At 38.2% G+C, this 18765-nt stretch overlaps 1 protein-coding gene across 1 annotated transcript in view; it reads left to right on the top strand.

Annotated features, from left to right (window-relative positions):
• The window catches only part of MURE (ALBINO OR PALE-GREEN 13), a 43001-nt gene extending 30769 nt beyond the window's left edge, over positions 1–12232 (top strand). The window contains exons 4-5 of the mRNA XM_087673066.1: positions 11163–11308; positions 11417–12232. Coding sequence (XP_087529192.1) covers positions 11163–11308; positions 11417–11435 — 165 coding nt within the window. The 3' untranslated portion in view covers positions 11436–12232. The remainder of the gene's footprint in view (positions 1–11162; positions 11309–11416) is intronic.
• The last annotated feature ends 6533 nt before the right edge of the window (positions 12233–18765 follow it).

Raw genomic sequence — 18765 nt, 5'->3', positions numbered from 1 at the left:
CGTGAAGGAGGCTTTACAGTCCGCCCCATGGAAGAAAGCTATGGAAGCTGAGTTGGAGGCTATTGAGAGGAATGACACTTGGTCACTTGTGCCACGCCCCCCGACGAAGAAGGTGATTGGAGTCAAGTGGGTCTTCAAGACCAAATATCTCAGTGATGGTACTTTGGATAAGCACAAGGCTCGCCTTGTTGCTAAGGGTTTTGCCCAGCGCCCAGGGATTGACTGTCATGACACCTTTGCCCCTACAGCTCGTATGGCAACCATTAGAGCTGTTCTTGCTTTGGCTGGCCATAGGAGATGGCCTGTTTATCAGCTGGATGTGAAGTCGGCCTTCCTGAATGGTGATCTGAAGGAGGAGATCTACGTTGAGCAGCCTCCTGGCTTTGGTTCCTCAGATGGGAAAGTCTACAGGTTGAAGAAGGCCCTGTATGGTCTCAAGCAGGCCCCGCGAGCTTGGAACAAGAAGATTGATTCGTTCCTCCAGACTCAGTTGGGATATCGGCGGTCCAAGGCCGATCCGCACAGCTGTATGTTCACACTTCCGAGGATGGTTGTGTGCTGTTTGTATTATATGTTGATGATTTGATTGTCACAGGTGATGATGCACAGCAGGTCCAGGAGACAAAGTCAGCTTTACATCGGACGTTCGAGATGACGGATTTGGGGCTACTCCATTTCTTTTTAGGACATGAGATTTATCAGTCTCAGAGGGGGATTTTTCTCTCCCAACAGAGATATGTACAGGAGCTCTTGGTGTCTTTTGAGATGGAAGATTGTCGGGCCCTCTCTACTCCTATGGATCCGAACTGGAAGGCCACTTCCCCCTCAGCTTCTCCTTTGGCGGATGCTTCCCGCTATCGACAGTTGATAGGGTCTTTGATTTGGCTTCTCAACACCAGGGTTGATCTATGTTTTGCTGTTGGGCTCTTGGCAGGGTTCATGAGTGAACCTAAGACGGTGCATTGACAGGCTGCTCAGAGGATACTTCGGTATCTGAGGGGGACGTCTGATTTGGGGATTCATTACCCCGCAGGGACAGATGGGTCAGATCTTGTACTTGCAGGTTGGAGCGACTCGGATTGGGCCGGTGACGTGGACCACAGGCGGTCTACAACAGGTTACTGCTTTACTTTGGGTGCAGGTGTTATTTCATGGAGTAGCAAGAAGCAGCCCACGGTAGCCCTTTCGTCTACTGAGGCGGAGTATCGGGCCGCGTCTTCCACCACATGCGAGGTTGTGTGGCTTTGGAGATTGTTGGAGGAGCTTGGGTGCCCCCAGACTCGTCCTACATTGCTGCGATGTGACAATGAGAGTTGCATTGCCTTGGCGAGGAACCCTGTTTTTCATGCCCGGACGAAGCACATTGAGATTCAGTACCATTTCATCCGAGAAAAGCTTCTGGATGAGACCATCACTGTGGAGTATTGTAAGACGGAGGATAATCTTGCGGATTTGTTTACAAAGGCGCTTCCTCAGGCTCTCCTTCGGCAACATTCCAGATCCCTCAGGCTTCTGCCCTGCCCAGGCTCTGAGAGGGGGTGTTAGCGATCATAGCCTGTTTGGTGGGCAGGCAGGCCTGCACAGTCGGACCAGCAGGCTGCTGCACAGTCGGACTGCCACGTGGCAGTCCGACTGCTTGCAGCCGACTTACTCCAGGCTGCGCCCTATTTCTGGCACCCCATTTCAGGCAGTTTTTCGGCTATATATTGCCGACGTTTTCATCAGTCTGCCCATTCTTCTCTGTCGCAGATTACAGACCGGTGCCGTGCAGATTTCTGTCTCTGTTCACAGATTTCAGACAGCAGACAGTGTAGACTGCAGCAGACTTCGAGGTGGACAGCAGGTCGCATCGTCGAGGTGGAGACACGCAGTCCAGCGCACTGCGCCCGTGTATATCTTTGTATTCAGCATTCTTTATACAGCAGATCTTCATTGTACACTGTCTCTTTCTCTCCCTTTTCTCTCTGCGTTCTCTCTCTCTCAGTCCTACGCTTCCGCACCGCTGCACTCTGACAATGTCGGACTTACAAAGCCTTGCTTGTTCACAAAAGATCTAGGATCTTTAGCTGAAGAGCACCTTTGTTCATACCATGTTAGGAAATGGTACGGTTTGCAGAGAGAGAACATAGATGTGGATGACAATAACAAACAATGACAAACACTCAGAAACTTAGAGAATGAATAGTGATATGTAAGATATAATGGGGGAGCTCAGGGAGCAGAGTTGTTTGACTGCCACTATTTTGCATGGGAGTGGGCTGAGGGAGTATTTATTCCACACGGTGTTGTCCTCCAAAAACCAATCCCAAGTGCAGCAATCCACCAATGTCGATAATGAGGGCTGTTGTGGGGGCAGTGGGCAGCTGCTTGCAGATGTCCACATGGATGATGGAGCCTCGAAGAGAAGGATTAGCAGCAGGACAGCAGCAAGTGACAGCTGGGTGGCAGCTAGAGGCTGTAAAATACAGCCTTCGGGAGAGGTCTGATTGCTGGGCAGCAACCATAAAATGAAATTCAGCTGCTGGAGATCACCAGGGCAGTAAACAGCAGGATGGGATGTTAGGAGACAGCTCCTCCAGGCAAGGGGCCAGCTCTAGCAGTCTGATGGGAACCTCTGACCAGCAGGGTGGCACCTCTAAGAAGTGGGAACAGCAGCAGCATTCAAAACACAGCCTGCAGGATGGCCAACTAGTAGGCAGCACCACCAGCAGACTTGGCAGCATTAGCCAAGAGGATGGTGGCAGCTGGCTGATGTGGGTGACACCTCCTATGATAGTGGTGAGAGCTGGCTGAGCAGGGTAGAGCCACTAGCTAGCTATGTGGTAGCCCTCCAGGGCAGGGGCATTAACCAATGAAGAGGAAGATGATGGATGATGATGAGAAAGGTGGTGGAAAAGCTGGCATTGGAAGTGAAGAAAGAACGGATAGAGTGAGGAAGAGAATGTCCACAATGTGTCCTTTAAAGGAGACTTTTTAGACATTTGTCCTACAATGAAATAAAACATCGTTTTCCTCTAAATAATTCTTTTTAGAGTTGTTTTTGTGGAGTAGAGTAAACTTAAATGCATTGTAACCAACCTTTTATATATCAACTATCACCATGACATATTGGTTCAATGATTCAAATTAATTTGTTGCTCATTTACTTTGAAAGACGATTTATATTATTTGAGTGTTTCAAAAGTATGGTTAAATGTTCATCTTTCTAGTCAAGGGTGGCCAATGGCAAGAATACCTTAGAATCATACTTGGGTCGTCATTGACGACAGATGCCCAACAACAATTACAAGTTTAGACGGGTGGTGAGATTGACCAGAAAGCCTAGATGACTAACTTTTTCGCTCGGGTAGTCATATTGACTAAAAGCCCATATAACGACTGGTTTCAAAAATTGAAAGTAGATGCTCACGATCAAAGAAACAAATTGTGAACAGGGGAATCTATAAAAATAAGCTCTCTAGAATATAAATTTGGGGACTTTTAAAATATAGGAGGTTACCATTTTTGGAAGTTACTCAATTGACAATTTTGTTCATGTCAAAGGTTTCAAAATTTCACAAGAAAGTTCAGTGGCTATCTCAGATTCTTAACTACAGAGATTTTTAGAGCAAAAGGTTTAGAAGTTTCCTTCTCTAGAAAAGTGACATGTGGTATCTAGAATAGGGCATGCGTCATTTTGAAGAGAAAAGTATTCTTACATTTATCATTTTCAACAAACTTTTATTATTTGTAGCCTCTAAATTTCACTTTTGAGTTCCCAAGTCAACACCTATATATTGGAGGTCTCTCTCTTCGTTTCGAATAAGCTCTTATGTTGAAATTTTAGCCACATGCTTTGTACTCTTCTATCTACCACTCATCGAAGAAGTACTTTCTACTTAGCTTGATCTAGTTCAAAGTAGAAAAAAAATCAACTTGTTGTCCAAAGTATGTTGAAATTAGGGTTTTAAAACCCTAATTTTTAAAGTTGCAGCAAATCAGCTATTTTGTATATGGTTCAAGTACTTGGTGCTCAAGGTTTGTTTCAATAAATTCCTATAAAGAGGGATAGGCTGGTTCCCCTCTTAATGTGGTGTCAACTCTTTTCTCTCTCTGTGTGTATGTATCTCTCTCTTTCTCTCCCCTCCCATTTCCTTTGATTTTCATCATGATAATTGATCAAGTTGTTAAGTTCAAAAAATTGTTATTCTCACATTTTTCCCTGTGCTTACATTGATATCAGATTAAGGACTTCTTTCTTGCAAGAATTTTCTCGGGTGACAATTTCTTTGGGGCCAACTTTCTCACAATGTTAAGAGGCGAAGCGGGGAATTTTGATGAACAATTGGTAGGCCCTCGACATTGTATTTGCATGCTTCTTTGATTAGAGAAGATACAAAGATACAAGGAGTTGGAGCTAGAAGCGGATTCAGAAATTCAAGCTTTGATGGAGAGAAGGGTTAAAACATGGGCTGAAGTGAAGTTCTTTGAAGATTTTCCTACCGAGAAGAGTCTTAAGATAGATGATATTACGGCTGTAAAGGTCTACCTCAGTATGAAAGGTATCAATGTTATTGATGCAACTAAGTCTATGAAAGGTAATATATCACGTATCATTCGAGTATCCACTCAAGCAGTGACTTTAAAGTCTCATAATACACAAGTCCCAAGAATGCCTCCATGGAGAAGGCAAGGAGAAAGTCAAAGAACTGACTTTTTCCATGGTAGTTGAATTTGCAAAGATGCTTTTAGCAAAGGAAAACAATGCTAATAGAGACTTCAAGGCTAGAGCGAAGAGCGTCAATTTTACATTTTCTATGGTAAGAGATTCTCAAAAAGCTGTCTTTTACTAGACAATTTGATGCTACTTTTGGTAGCAAAGATTATACAGAAAAATCAAAGATTAGGATGGTTTAAATGCATTTAAAGGATGCCGCTTTAAATTGGTGGCTCAAAATTGTTTAAGAGGAAAAGGAATCCAAGTCTTGGAAATAGTTTAAGGAGATATTCAACAAGAAGTTTTTGCCTTGATCCTTTGAAGTAGATGTGCAACAAGAATGAGATGAGCTGAAGCAAAGTCAAGAAGATAATGTTGAGACATCTATCAATAGGTTTATAACCGTTTCTCTTAAATTTACATCTCTTAATGAAGTTTCTTTCAATATAGAGATGAAAAAGTTTATTCATGAATTACATCCAACGGTATGACAAATTGTGAAGATGACAAAGCTTGATACTTTGAAAGTAGCCCAAGATGTGGCTCTAGAAGCAAAATGATTACATATGCCATGGATGCTTGGTAAAGTCTCCAAAGAAGAACCATAAAAAAAGAAGACCAAGATGTTTGACCATCTCTTGTGGAGAAAAAGGACACATGGTTGATCAATGTCTCAATAAGGCAAAGAAGAAAAAAGATACCTTAAGCAAATGTTGTACCTAAGAAATCCTTACAATAGGATGAAACTCCATTAGAGAAAGGGAAGTTGTTTATGGCTTGGGATAAGATTGCTAATTTGCATGTTCTTATTCATTTCAATACATGGGCTATATATCATTATATCCATCCTTGAATTGTTGAAGCTTTACATCTACCAAAGGAGAGGTTTGGAACACTAGAAATGTCAAGAGTTTCTTTTCAGTGAAAGGAGTCTCAAGTAACTCTCATTTTTGAGAAACCACGAATTGAGATAAAAGATAATATGAGAGTTTTGTCATAGGAGAGCTTGGTTAGTGTGATGTTGTATTAATAATATCTTGGCATAGAAAAATAGATCTAGTTATTGATTGAAATCAAAATAAATTTAGAATGTAAAGCAATGAAAAAGTCTATTTCCTCGTACTTGATTTTTCTCAAAGATTCTAGCAAAGAGTCTAGAATTGAAGAGACCATCTTAGATATGAACGGGGAGCGAATGAATTTCTTAAAGGAGTATAAAGATTATTTTACAGACACTTTACTTGATGAATTACCACAAGAAAGTAAAAAAGAATCATCACATTGACCTTATTCTTGGAAGCTTGCCTCCAAATAGACTACCCTATCATGGAGTTCAACAGAATAAGAGAAGATTATGAAGTAAGTGAATGAGCTCTTGGAGAAGGGTCTAATAAGTCTCCATTCCTCACCTTTTTGCTCTTTAGTCCTCAATGTGTAGAAGAAAGATGAATCTTGATGCATGTGTGTGGAGTATACGGCTCTTAATAAAATTATAAATTGGAATAAGTTCTCCATTCCTAGAATTGATGATATCTTGGATATGTTGGATGGGTTCAAAATATTCAACCTATTTGACTTGAAGAGTGGCTCTCATCTGATAAGGATTGCTTCTCGAGATATTTATAAAACAACATTCATGACAACTTTTGGTTTGTACGAGTTTCTTGTGCTACCATTTGGTCTCACCAATGGTTCTACAACCTTTAATAGAATGATGGATATGGTCTTTAGAGCACAGTGGAAGTTTACATATACTTTCTTTGATGATATTTTGGTTCATTTAAAACATGAAGAAGAGTATAAGCAACACTTGAAAATAGTATTTCAAGAACTCCGTAAACACAAACTTAATGTGAATGGTAGAAAGTGAAAAATTTTTAGAAGAGGTTTGTTACTTGGACCATATTATATCCAAATATGAGATTTAGACGGATCAAGGCTATTGTAGAATGGCCAGAATGGACCAGTGTTCTTGAAGTTCAAAGTTTCTTGGGGTTATGCTCTTATTATATGAGATATATTAAATGGTTCGTGATGGTTGTTGGACCATTGGATGATTTGACTAAGAAAGCAGTAGCATTCCAATGGATCAAACTAGAGAAGGAAGCTCTTGAAACTCCAAAGTTCTATATTAGCAAAGGACCTATTTTGATTATATCTAATTTGTTAAATTTTTTCTTTGTAAAATATAATGCTTCAAGAGACTGCATTGGTGCAGTCTTAAACGAGGAAGGGTATGTTGTTGCTTATGCAAGCAAAAGATTGCAAAATACAAAAAGTAATGCTACTATCTATGAAAAGGAGTTGATGGCTATTGTTCAAGCTTTAAAAGATCCAAAGACATTTTCTCAATCAACCAAAGATTTTTGAGAAGCATATTCAATGGATCAATCATTTAGCTCGATTTAGCTTTTAGATATTGCATATTATTTGAAAGTAAAACAAGGTAGTTGATGCTTTGTCAAGAAGACCTCAGATTTATGTAGTGTCAATCATTCATTATATAGATTTCACTAGTATGAGGGACGTGTACTTCTATTGAAGATTTAAAAATCATTTGAGTTTACAACTTGGTAAAAAGGTAAACTCTTAAATTATTAAAGATGGATTTAAAAAAATGAAAGATAGGTTATGTGGTACTAAAGATTTTAGGTCTAAAGTAATAGAAGAATGTCATGCTACTCCTTGCTACAACCAAGGTACTTGAAATGTATTTCTTTTGGCTAAGTTTTCAATGAGACATTGAACAATTTGTCAAAGAATGTCTTGTGTGCCAAAATATAAAGTTTGATCACCAAAAGCTTGCAGGGCTTTTGGAGCCATTACCAATTCTGAGTCAATCTTGAAAAATCATTGCTATGGATTTTATTTTTGGCTTGGCAAAATCAGCAAATGGCAGTGATGGCATATAGACTATTATTGATAGGTTTAGTAAGCAGGCTCATTTCATTCCAGTCAAGAAGACTATCAAGTCTTAGTATATGACCAGAATGTTTATTTAACAAATCTTTAAGTATCATGGGCTACTACAATCCATCGTGATTGATAGAGATAAAAGAACTACTAGTCTCTTTTAGTGAGCTCTTTTTGAAAATTTTGGTATGAAGCTTATTTTTTCTTCTTTTTATCATCCTCAAATAGATGGTCACAGTGAGATGGCAAATCTCATAATATTGTATATGTTAAAATGCTCTTGCCATGAAACCAATCAACAATGGAAAAAGTATTTATCTTTGGTAGAATATGCTTATAATACCACAATTCATACTTCTACAAGTAAAGCATTATTTGAGATTATATATGAAAAACTACTCTTACTATCTATTTTTAAAATGAAGGAGGAGATTTTTTATTTTGATGAATTTGTGTGTAATATGGATACTCCTTTTGTCCAAGTCAAATGATCTATCCAAAGATCTTTAGAAAAATAAAAAAAAACGATGGATAAGCATAAAAGGCACTTGGTTTTACAAGGAGGAGATTAGATGTTGCTAAAACTAAATAAAGCTCGTGTAAGAAGCTCTAACAAGCCTTCATCACAAGTCCCTAAGCTCGTAGCAAGAGCTTATGGGCCATTTCAAATATTTGAAAATATTAATGACGTTTGTTATAGGTTACAACTTTCAAAGCATTGGAAAATTCACGATGCTTTTCATTTCTATCTTCTGAAGCCTTATGAAGGGTCTCTACCATTTGAACATGTAATGGATGATTCACTTGAAGTAGATGAATAAAAAGAGATCTTCAACTAGAGCAAGTCCCTAAGCTCGTAGCAATTCATCACAAGTCCCTAAGCTCGTAGCAAGAGCTTATGGGCCATTTCAAATCTTTGAAAATATTAATGATGTTTGTTATAGGTTACAACTTTCAAAGCATTGGAAAATTCACGATGCTTTTCATATCTATCTTCTGAAGCCTTATGAAGGGTCTCTACCATTTGAACATGTAATGGATGATTCACTTGAAGTAGATGAATAAAAAGAGATCTTCAACCAGAGCAAATAGTGCTTCATATGATCAAGGAATGATGAAGAAACATTTTTAAAAAGTTCATTTTGAAATTTAAAAATTATTCTTATTTAGATTTTAAATGAATGTTAAAAGAGTATTTTAAATTTTATCCAGAAATACTTGGAGCTTGTGAAAAAGCTACAATACCAAAAATACTTGAAACGAGGTCTTGAGGACAAGACAGATTTTAAGAGCGAGGGATCTAATCAACCTTTTGTATTTAATTGTTACTACAATATATTGACTCGATGATCAAAATTAATTTGATGCTCATTTACTTTGAAATATATTATTTAAGTATTTTAAAAATATGGTTAAATGTTCATCTTTTTAGTCAAGGGTAGTCAATGGCTAAAACGCCCTAGAATTGTACTTGGGTCATCATTGATGAGATGCCCAAGAGCAAATATAAGCTTATTCGGGTGGTTAGATTGACTAGAAAGCCCAGATGACTATGACTTTTTCACTCGGGTAGTCACATTGACTAAAAGCTTATATAATGAGTGTTTTCAAAAAGTGAAACTAGATGCTCATGATAAAAAAAACAAACCATGAATCTGTGAATCTATTCAATTAAACTCTCTAGAATCTAAAATTAGGGACTCTTAAAATTTAGGAGGTTACTATTTTTGAAAGTTACTAAACTGAAAATTTTGTTCTCGTCAAAGGCTCTAGAATTTCACAAGGAATAATTTTGTCTTTAGTGGCTATCTCAAATTCTTAACCGTTTGAGAGATTTTTAGAGTAAATGATTTAGAAGCTTCTTACTCTAGTAAAGTGACATGTGGTATCTAGAATAGGACGTGTGTCATTTTAAAGAGACAAGTGTTCTTACACTAGTCATATTCAACAAACACTTGTCATTTGTAGCCTCTACTTTTCAATTTTACCCACACCTATATATTGGAGGTATCTTTCTCTTCATTTCGAGTAAGCTCTTATGCTTAAATTTCAGCCACGTGCTTTGTACTCTCCTATCTACCCACTTATCTAAGAAGCACTTTCTACTTAGCTTGATCTAGTCCAAAGCATTGAAAAAGAAAATCAGCTTTTGCTCGGAGTATGCAGAAATTAGGGTTTCAAAACCCAAACCAGCCCTTTTGTATATGGCTCAGGCACTTGGTGCCCATTGTTTGTTTCAATAAATTCCTTTAAATGGAGACAAGTGGGTTCCCCTTTGAATGTGCTCTCTCTCTCTCTCTCTCTCTCTCTCTCTCTCTCTCTTTTCATAATGATAATTGATCAAGTTGGTCAAGGTCCAAGTATTGTCATTCTCACATTCTTCCCTGCATTTACATGCATAGTGATTTTACATTTATTGAGGCCTTTAATATTACTTGCTCAATAGACCATGGGTGTGGTTTGTGTGAGGTTCATTGAGAGCCCTCTTTGTGTGCAAAACGATTTGATGCAATGTCTCATGCGAGTCAATTATCAGGATGATGTTATTAATGTCGAGTAATAAAGAACAAGACCAATGTTACCTCCTCTATAACCTTAGCAGTTTCATTTATGTATAGGCCGATTTGTGTTGGGAAGAGTGGGCAGCATTGCGTCATCCTCATAATGTTCTGTGTCTCCTTTGATAAGTCACTTGGGCACTTGACTTGCCCCACCATCTCTCCTACAATGGATCCATTGATCATATATAACATCATTGATGGTACCTTGAGGATCTGTAACCTCTGTACTCCTAAACCAGCAACAAAATCTATGGCTCTGAGGTATCATAACTAATCATGTTGGCAGGATGAATCGTGATCGACAAGTTCTTTGATTCCCATGACTTCTACTATATCCAAGTGGAGATTTTGATATTCATATTTGATCATCATAGGTGAGTGTTATGATTGTTGTTCAATGCACAATTCTTTATATTAAGATCCATGGTTCATAACTCACTAAACTAGCTGTTTGTTGATGTGTCCACTATATTAGCATTGCCTTTGGGGCATATACTATTGTAGTCGTTGATCTGTACTCTTGAGTAAAAGTGATTGAAGTGCAAAATAATTTAAGTCCACTCTGCATGTGCACACGGGTGTCCGCGTGCGTGTGTGCATATGTGCATGCATAGAGAGCATTCCTTCAAATCTCAAGGAGGCTTCTTGGCATTCTACAGGGCAATGCTCATGCGCACTCAATGCTACCTTACTTCTAAATAGTTATGATTGTCTGTAAATAGCAGTTCAACTATAACTAGGACATATGTGCAATTTATATGGAGGTGGATTTTGACAATGTACCTATCTACATTATGTGTGGTTTCTGGACATTGGTGGCATCTTACACCCTCCTTGCCAAATGTCAGTCCATTGCCCTCTTAATCCTTTTTCTCCTCCTCTCTCTAGTCTGGGTGTTGAAGTTATGCAAAATTCAATGATTGTTCAACAGTATGCCATCTCTAATTGTCTGTCAAGTTATGCTCTTAACAATCTTTTGTTCTTGTATACAGGTTATAGCTGGTAAAGGACATGAAGCGTTCCAGTTAGTTGGTGATAAGAAAGAGTATTTAGATGACAGAGAAGAGTGCCGTGAAGCTCTTCAACATGTGGATGCTCTCCATGCTGCAGGCATTGATACAAGTGAATTCCCCTGGAGGTATTAGTTTTGCTGTCGGGACTTGTGCAGCATCTTATACATATTTTTGCTGTATCATCTCACGTCTAAATATGTATGCAGTTCTAATTCTGAGCATATCACATGCAGGCTTCCTGAGAGTCACTAGTGCTTCTGATTGATCAAACTACAGCTGAATGTGTGAGTTCTAATAGCAGCGAAGAGAAGATTGCAGTCAGATATGCTGTCAAAGCAGCATACAAGCAGCTTGCTAATATGCAAATCAAGTCTCCCCCCTCCAAAAAGAGATTGTAAGGTGATTGGTAGAAGAAGTTATGCATCCCAATCTTACTCAAGCCAAAATACGCAGGTAGTCTTGGCCGTTGGGGTTCCTGCCTCCAGTTTTGATGATGTATAATGACGTGCCATAATTACAAAAATGTCTTGCTATGCAACATTGTACGAAAGTGGTGTGGCCATCAGGAAGAGATGAGCGTGCTAACCTTTCGAGACTCAACCAAATCAGCATACAAGATGAGGGAAATTTAAAGAGTCACGTCCAACACAAACATGTCAACAATGCAGAAAAGTTCCTGTTGGAGCATTTCGTACCTAAATTTGAGGAGTTTAGTGGTTTCTGCTAACAGGGCATTGAGCTGTACGATCTTTGTTGAAGCAGAGTTGCTGTCGAATCCCCTTTTTTCTCTCTTTTTTTGCCCTTCCTTTTTGGTAGAAAACATGAAGTTTGTATTTATGTAAAGAAAAGAGTAAAGAGCTTCGAATTTGTTGTCCTAGCTTTGGGTAGTTAACCTGCTTAGAGGCAAGGGAATATGTCCATAACAGTCAGGATGGAGACTTACTTAGCTTCGTTGGAGAACTTCAAATTACACGGGGAGGGGATAAAACACAAGTTTACAATTAGGACCGACTGCCCGAAGGGTTAACATTAGAGACATTTAGATTCGTTCTTCGAGTGCTAGAGGAATTTGTGTCACCTCTTGCTTGGCCTGACGAACTTCCTTCCTCTCCTTCTTGGAAATACAAACCTCCAATGCTTGGAGAGAGTTATTGGCTTCTTCTTGCATGATGGGTTCTTCTTGGGCTAACACCTGAAACACCAAGCCCAGTCTCAATCCGGTAATGCCATTACTGTCAATGTGACAAAACACAGCTCTAATTAGTCTGTCGCTCCCTTTCTTTAGGTGATTATTCCTGTTTATCCAAGATCCTTTACAAGTTTTCGTTTGCTTTATATAACTCCCATCTGTTGATGCATAACAAGGCGTGTGCCATCTCCATGCATAGTACTAAGTATGCCACCAAGGCCTAAATTTGACATGATGCCCAATATTTCATGTGACAGCCAAATTTTTGAAGCGTCTTTCATTTATATCGATTGCATCTCAAACTACGTGGAAATTTAGGCAGGTCATTCATAATATCAATGAAAAATAATAGACATCTTTAATATGACATGTCATTTGACACATGCAAAATTATTTACTTGTTTTGATAAGTAAAATAACCAAAAAGAGGCATGGTAATTGTGGAATTCAGGTCTTATATGCCACTTCCAACACAAACTAGCTATCAGGTTGAGATCGTGTTGTAGCTTAGATGTTAAATATAGGTAAGAGTTTTGGGATAATTTGACACAAGGACATGAATTTTAGATAATCCTAGCCTTTCTAGTAGGGGCAGAAGTAGTGGATAGGTGCTAGTAGGGTATCTAGTTCACATCCTGGTCAAGGACATTAATTTTTCCCTTAAAAAGCACTTTTAATGTCACGGGGGTTAGAGAATTAAATGATTTAATATCTTATATTAAGATTTGTGGAAGACTCAAAGAGAGAAGAAATTTAAAATTGAGGTTGGGTAGCATTTAATGTTAGTTTAATGACGATACAGTAAAAAAGGGGTATGCAACTCGAATTTGTGCACGGAGGCCTTAATGAAAATGGAAATTTGGAAAATATAAAGTTTGGATTAGTTTTAGGTTGCTACCCATTGTAGGTTGTTTGGGGTGTATCTGAGGGTGGAGATTTGAGTGGTGGGTTAAGAGAGAGAGCAATTGAGCCCTTAGAGACAACAAAGAGACTTGATCTATTGTATTTTTGAGGCTTGAACAACAATGCAATTGTTGTGCAAGCATTTCTCTAGCGGAAGGGTAGTTGTTTAAGAAAATTTGTTGCTTATTTCTTTTTTCTTAGGAAATTCTTGTCTTAATTTTCTAGTATAGCTTTGGATTTTTTCAAAAATTAGGATGTCTTGATTGTCTCAAGAAGTGTGCCATCTAAATTTCAACCACCCAACAAGGGGATTTATTGAAAATTTAAGAAATTACAACAGATTTGAGAAGAATTGTCTATCTATAGCCATGGTGACTCGCATGCAAGTGTAGAAGACCTAGTTTGTGTTTGTGTCCTTGAAGTCAAGAGGCTAATTTGGGGATTTTGATGTTAGTCATTGTATTGGAATTAACAATTGCATAATATCTTCCCTCTTGCTTTTTCTCTCATCTAGACTTGATACATGTGCTATTTGGTGAAGAAGAGTAAAGTTTTGAGCCTCGGATTAGAACTTGATTATGTTGTGATTGTTGATTTACTTGTCTTAGTGTATGTCTAGCAAGGATTAGTGTTTGCATGGTAGTATTGAAATAAGTGTGTGTGTGTGTCTTAGTGATTTAGAAAGGCTACTTATGTAAGTTATTCTAAAGGACAACATAATGGGTAAGATTCTAGATGTGCAACTGTACTAATTTATTTGCAACAACAAACATGTAAATTTGAGGCTTGATATGGTTGGGCATTGGAGATATGGATGCAATGTTTTTGACCTAGTTTGTGTCCGATTGTGCACCTAATAAAGGGGCAGATTGAACTCGATAGTTACTAGTTATGAATGATAGTTTACTATTTCAAATATTGGAGGAGAATTGGCTTGATCAAATTCTAGTTGTATAATGGGTGTTTTGGAATTAATAGGGGTGTTAGCTTGTTGTGAATCGCTATAAATTAGTGCATTTTAGGGTTCCACCAATTTTCTATAAAAAGGAAGGATGATGCTAAGGTTCCATTGCTATCATAAATTAACTTTCTTGAAGTATATGGGCCTTGGGCACTCGATTGCAAGTCAAGAGGGCAAGCAATTTATTGAAACATTTTCAGTGGTGAGAAAATATAGTAGTCATATCTTCTCAATCAACGAACAAACACATCATGGTGATGCCTTATTAGAAGACAATGAAAATAATGCATTCCCTAGTCTTGGAATGGGCTCTCACCATGGTCAATATACTCTATGTTGGTTTTTGACATGAAGTTGTGATGTCAATGCAAGTTTATTATGAAAATAAGTAAGAATAAAACAATTCATATACATGAAATCTTGGAAATGTAAACACTATGCCTTTATAGGACAACAAGATTTGCATTCAAATGTGAGACATGCCATGCCATGGTTGGTCTCATCGGACAATTGCTTTGAGAATGCATGGCATGAATGCATTTGGTTTGCAACGAGTAATGCATGGAGTGTGTAGATAAACGTATCCTAGAATGGTTTTGAAATGCAAAATTCCATGTACAATCAATTTGGATGGTCTCTGGTGATGGTAATATTTGGGAATGAATGTTGTGCTCTTGGCATATTTGGTATACATGAGATTGGGGCTAGTCAACTAGATGTAATGTCATGTTGGAATTATAGCAAATGTACCATTTTTAGCAGTAATGTGAAAGTTCAAAGGATCTTTGATCTAAGGGAAAACTGAGCTTAAACCTAGTGTAGGTTTTAGGGCAAGAGAAATTATAGGTAAAGTTTCCATGTGTTGTCTGGTAATGTTAGGATTGTTTCATCTATGGATAGATGCAAACAGATGGAGAGGGTAGGTTCGTAGATCATCCTCGATGTTGCATTTTACCTTGATGTGTATAAGTTAGAACCAGGGCTTTTTCAAGTTCACTAGAGTATAGAGGATCTAGGGTATTGCTTGATGCTCATGGGGGAGGTTGGACCTCTATTCCCCTAGTGATGGATAGCTTGGTCGTAGAGTTTGCACCTCTACTCCCCTAGTGATGGATAGCTTGGCCATATGGTGGATCTTAGATGCACTTTGTTTGCATCTAGGGGACTATATGCTCATATTTTTGACTTTGGGATCATTATTTCGCGTACTAATTATTGTGACTTGGTATGCAGATGTGCATGATTTTTGCACCTCGACTTTGAAACTATACATTTGTAGGACATGTATGGAATACATGAAATTTATAGTTGGAAGTTATGTACATTTTCAAGGTACGTATTGAATGCATGTATGGTATATAATGTACATTTTTAGGTGACACAAAAGAGGTACATTTGCATGAATTACATGGGGTTTGTAGAGTTGATGTTTGTTTCACATGAGTATCATGTGATATGCCATTGCTATGAGGCATAGTTTATGCACAATTTATGCATTACTTCATCTTGGTGGTCCTGTTGGGTTTTGGCACGTGAAGGAATTCTTTATGGTTCTAACAATGGTTATGATTCATGTGTGTGGACCCTAATCAATTTAAGTGATTGGTTGTAGGCCACCCCCTCCTTTATTCTTTTCTTTTTCTCTTGTTTTCCCTATCTCATTAAGGTTTTATTTTTTGAATTTCATAGATCCTTGTATGCATCCATCGACACTTGACATAGAGGGGAAAAGAGTTGTGGATCTTATCAAGAATATCATAAGATGACCCCTCCAGTTGATATCAACCGAGAGTATTATTGATGTGTACATAAAATGGAATGCTAGGAAACGAGACCAAGGGTCTATCTCCTCTTGCCAAACAATATAGGAAAAAAAACCCTGCGTTGTATATGTATGTAAGGTCTATAAAAATAATGTTTCCAAGATGCACTTAGTTTCTGATTCATAATTGCCTTAACAGTGAGTATGTGGACAAAGAATGGGAATTAATAATTGCTTAACTTGCAAGTAGAGGTATACATAGCTTGATATACCTCGTTAGAGTCGAAGAGGACCTAGAAAGAACCAAGTTCTTGAATCATTTTTTTAAAGAAGTATAATATGTCTTTATTACCTAATTAAGTAATTCAAACAAAACTTAAGCCTCTAATTTTGTTTGGGCTCAAATACCACATGAGATGTACATGCTTGGAAAACTAGGGAATGATGTTTCGATCATTGCCTAGTTGCATGTTCTAAGTGATACCACTTGTATCTTATGAAATATGTGGATTTATTTAGTTAGATTGTTTTTGGGTTTACCTTGGATCCCATGGAATATGTGGGCTTAGCTAATTAGATTTCTATTGGCTCAACCTTGCAAGGGATGTGCTCGATTTGACCCATGAGAACTAAATTGGGTACTTAATGACTCAAGTATGGTCATCTAGTATTAGTCTAATGTCAAGTTAAGAGAGCCACTCATGTGATTAGTCAAAGCTTGAAGTAGGGCAAACACCATACTTGGTTCAATGAGAGTGAGAAATGAGGGAGAGTGGAGCATTGACCCCTCTACCCATAAGGCATAGTCTTATCCCGGGCCCCTAAAATGGTGCTATATTGGCTCTAAGGTTTGGACCATAGGATGGTCATTATTTTTAGCTCTAGACCTAAGTTGAGAAGCCACCCAACTAATTGTGTCCAACCATTTGTAGGATGTTCCCATTGGGGAATTCTAGATGGCAAAGCATGGAGACTAAAGTTTGGATTTTTCAAAATTACTCAAGCTCTTAAGATGAAGTGATAGAACTGTAGATCTTGTCGCTACAATCACAAGCTTTGAATGGATGTACATTTTGTGCTATATATCAAAAGTTATGGCTGTTTGAAGTTATTGTGTTACTCACATTGGTTATCAGGCATATAGTCCTCTTATCCTCCTCCATCTAAAATTATTTCCCTAAGCAAACACTTCCTTTTGAGACTTCTTTATCTTTGCTTAAAGTTACCTCTTTAATATGCACATCTCTATGGAATGACTTCTTGGATTCCCTAGGCCTTCTAGTAGGAGCAATGTTTAATATTTCATATGGCAATTTGTCAAATGTTTACCTTATTAACTTGGTAGTGTGCATATCCTTATCCATCATTGTGACTCTACATGCATGTGCATCACAAATACAGCTATCCTAGAGGGAATCAATCAAGTAGTCCTCAACGGATTCTTGAAGACATGCCAGAGCAGAACTTTGCCACTCAACTCTTAGGCCATATCTATCATAAATATTCTTGACTATAAGAAGCTAGGAATACATGCTTTAGTGAGAGAATTATTAATAATACCTTGTTACAATAGCATAGGTATAAAATGTGTGAGACATGTAATTTTTGACATCTTTTATAATAATACAATTACTGTCTCTCATCTCACTTGCTTCTACTCAACTTTCATGGCTTCTATCTCTTCTTTCCTCTCTTTCTAGTCTTTCTCTCTCCTTGTCACTCATTCTTTCTCCTATTTTCTCTCTCTTTTGCTCTTCTTTCTCTCATCCCTCAGCCCTTTCCTTGACAAATGGTATTAGAGCATTGCTCTTTGATCCATTGGTTCAATCTTTTCTTAGATTTCCTTGACAGGCTAGTTACCTTCTAGTTACTCAAGGATAGGGTGTCAGTCTCGAAAATGGATAGGTCCAAAGACCAAGGAGACCAAGGACAACCTAGTTAGAGCTAATTGGAGTACTTGAAGATAAAGTTAGAGGCATCTTGGATAAAATGGCAGGTCATGCATCCATAATAGGCCGTTTTGGAGGTAAAATGGTTAAAGAAAGGAAGAATAGAGTCAGTTTTGGGGCTAAAAGTCATGTTACTTTTCACGACATGCTTTCTCTTTCCTCTTTCTTTCAAGCTTTTGGCTAAAGCTTCCATGGAGGACAACAATTAACCTCTCTTCATGAGTAGTGTGAGCATGATCTTTCTCTATGAAATAATCTATGCATTATGCTTAGTCTATAGATTATCCTTGTGACTAGCATCAACCAAGCTTTGGAGCAGCATTCTTTAGTTCCCTTTTCAGTGCATTTTTGGCTGGCTAAAATAGGATTATTTTTCATCTCCAGCCAGGCTTGTGTTACTTCTTGTTGATTATGGGCAGGTCGGTCATCTCTAAAGGGCAGGGTAGCTTCTATTTCAACCTTTTGAGCTTCTCTTCCAACCTTCTCAAACCCTAGCCATGGCAGAACACGGTAGTAGCCTCAATGGTCAAGAATCTTGACAAATCTCACGGGATTACTCATCTTTTTGCTCCCGAGGCTCTCTATTTGGTTATGGATCATAAATGGCAGCAAGAATAACCCGTTTCTTTGTCTCTTCAACCTTTCTTCTTCTTCCAATGACCATGGACATCAAGCTATAGCTGAAATACTTTTAAAGCCTTCAAGAATACTAAAAAACGCTTGTATCTAGGGCCAAAGGACATTGTCAAGCAAGTATTGAGGTGGAAGATTGAAGAATTGGAGAAATTTTAGCATATTGATATTCTTGGAATACATAA

The sequence above is a fragment of the Lygodium microphyllum genome, chromosome 30 (assembly GCF_053477565.2).
Source record: "Lygodium microphyllum isolate KBCC chromosome 30, Lygodium_microphyllum_v1.1.10, whole genome shotgun sequence".
Lineage (NCBI taxonomy): Eukaryota > Viridiplantae > Streptophyta > Polypodiopsida > Schizaeales > Lygodiaceae > Lygodium > Lygodium microphyllum.
This window is presented reverse-complemented; position numbering and strand designations above follow the sequence as displayed.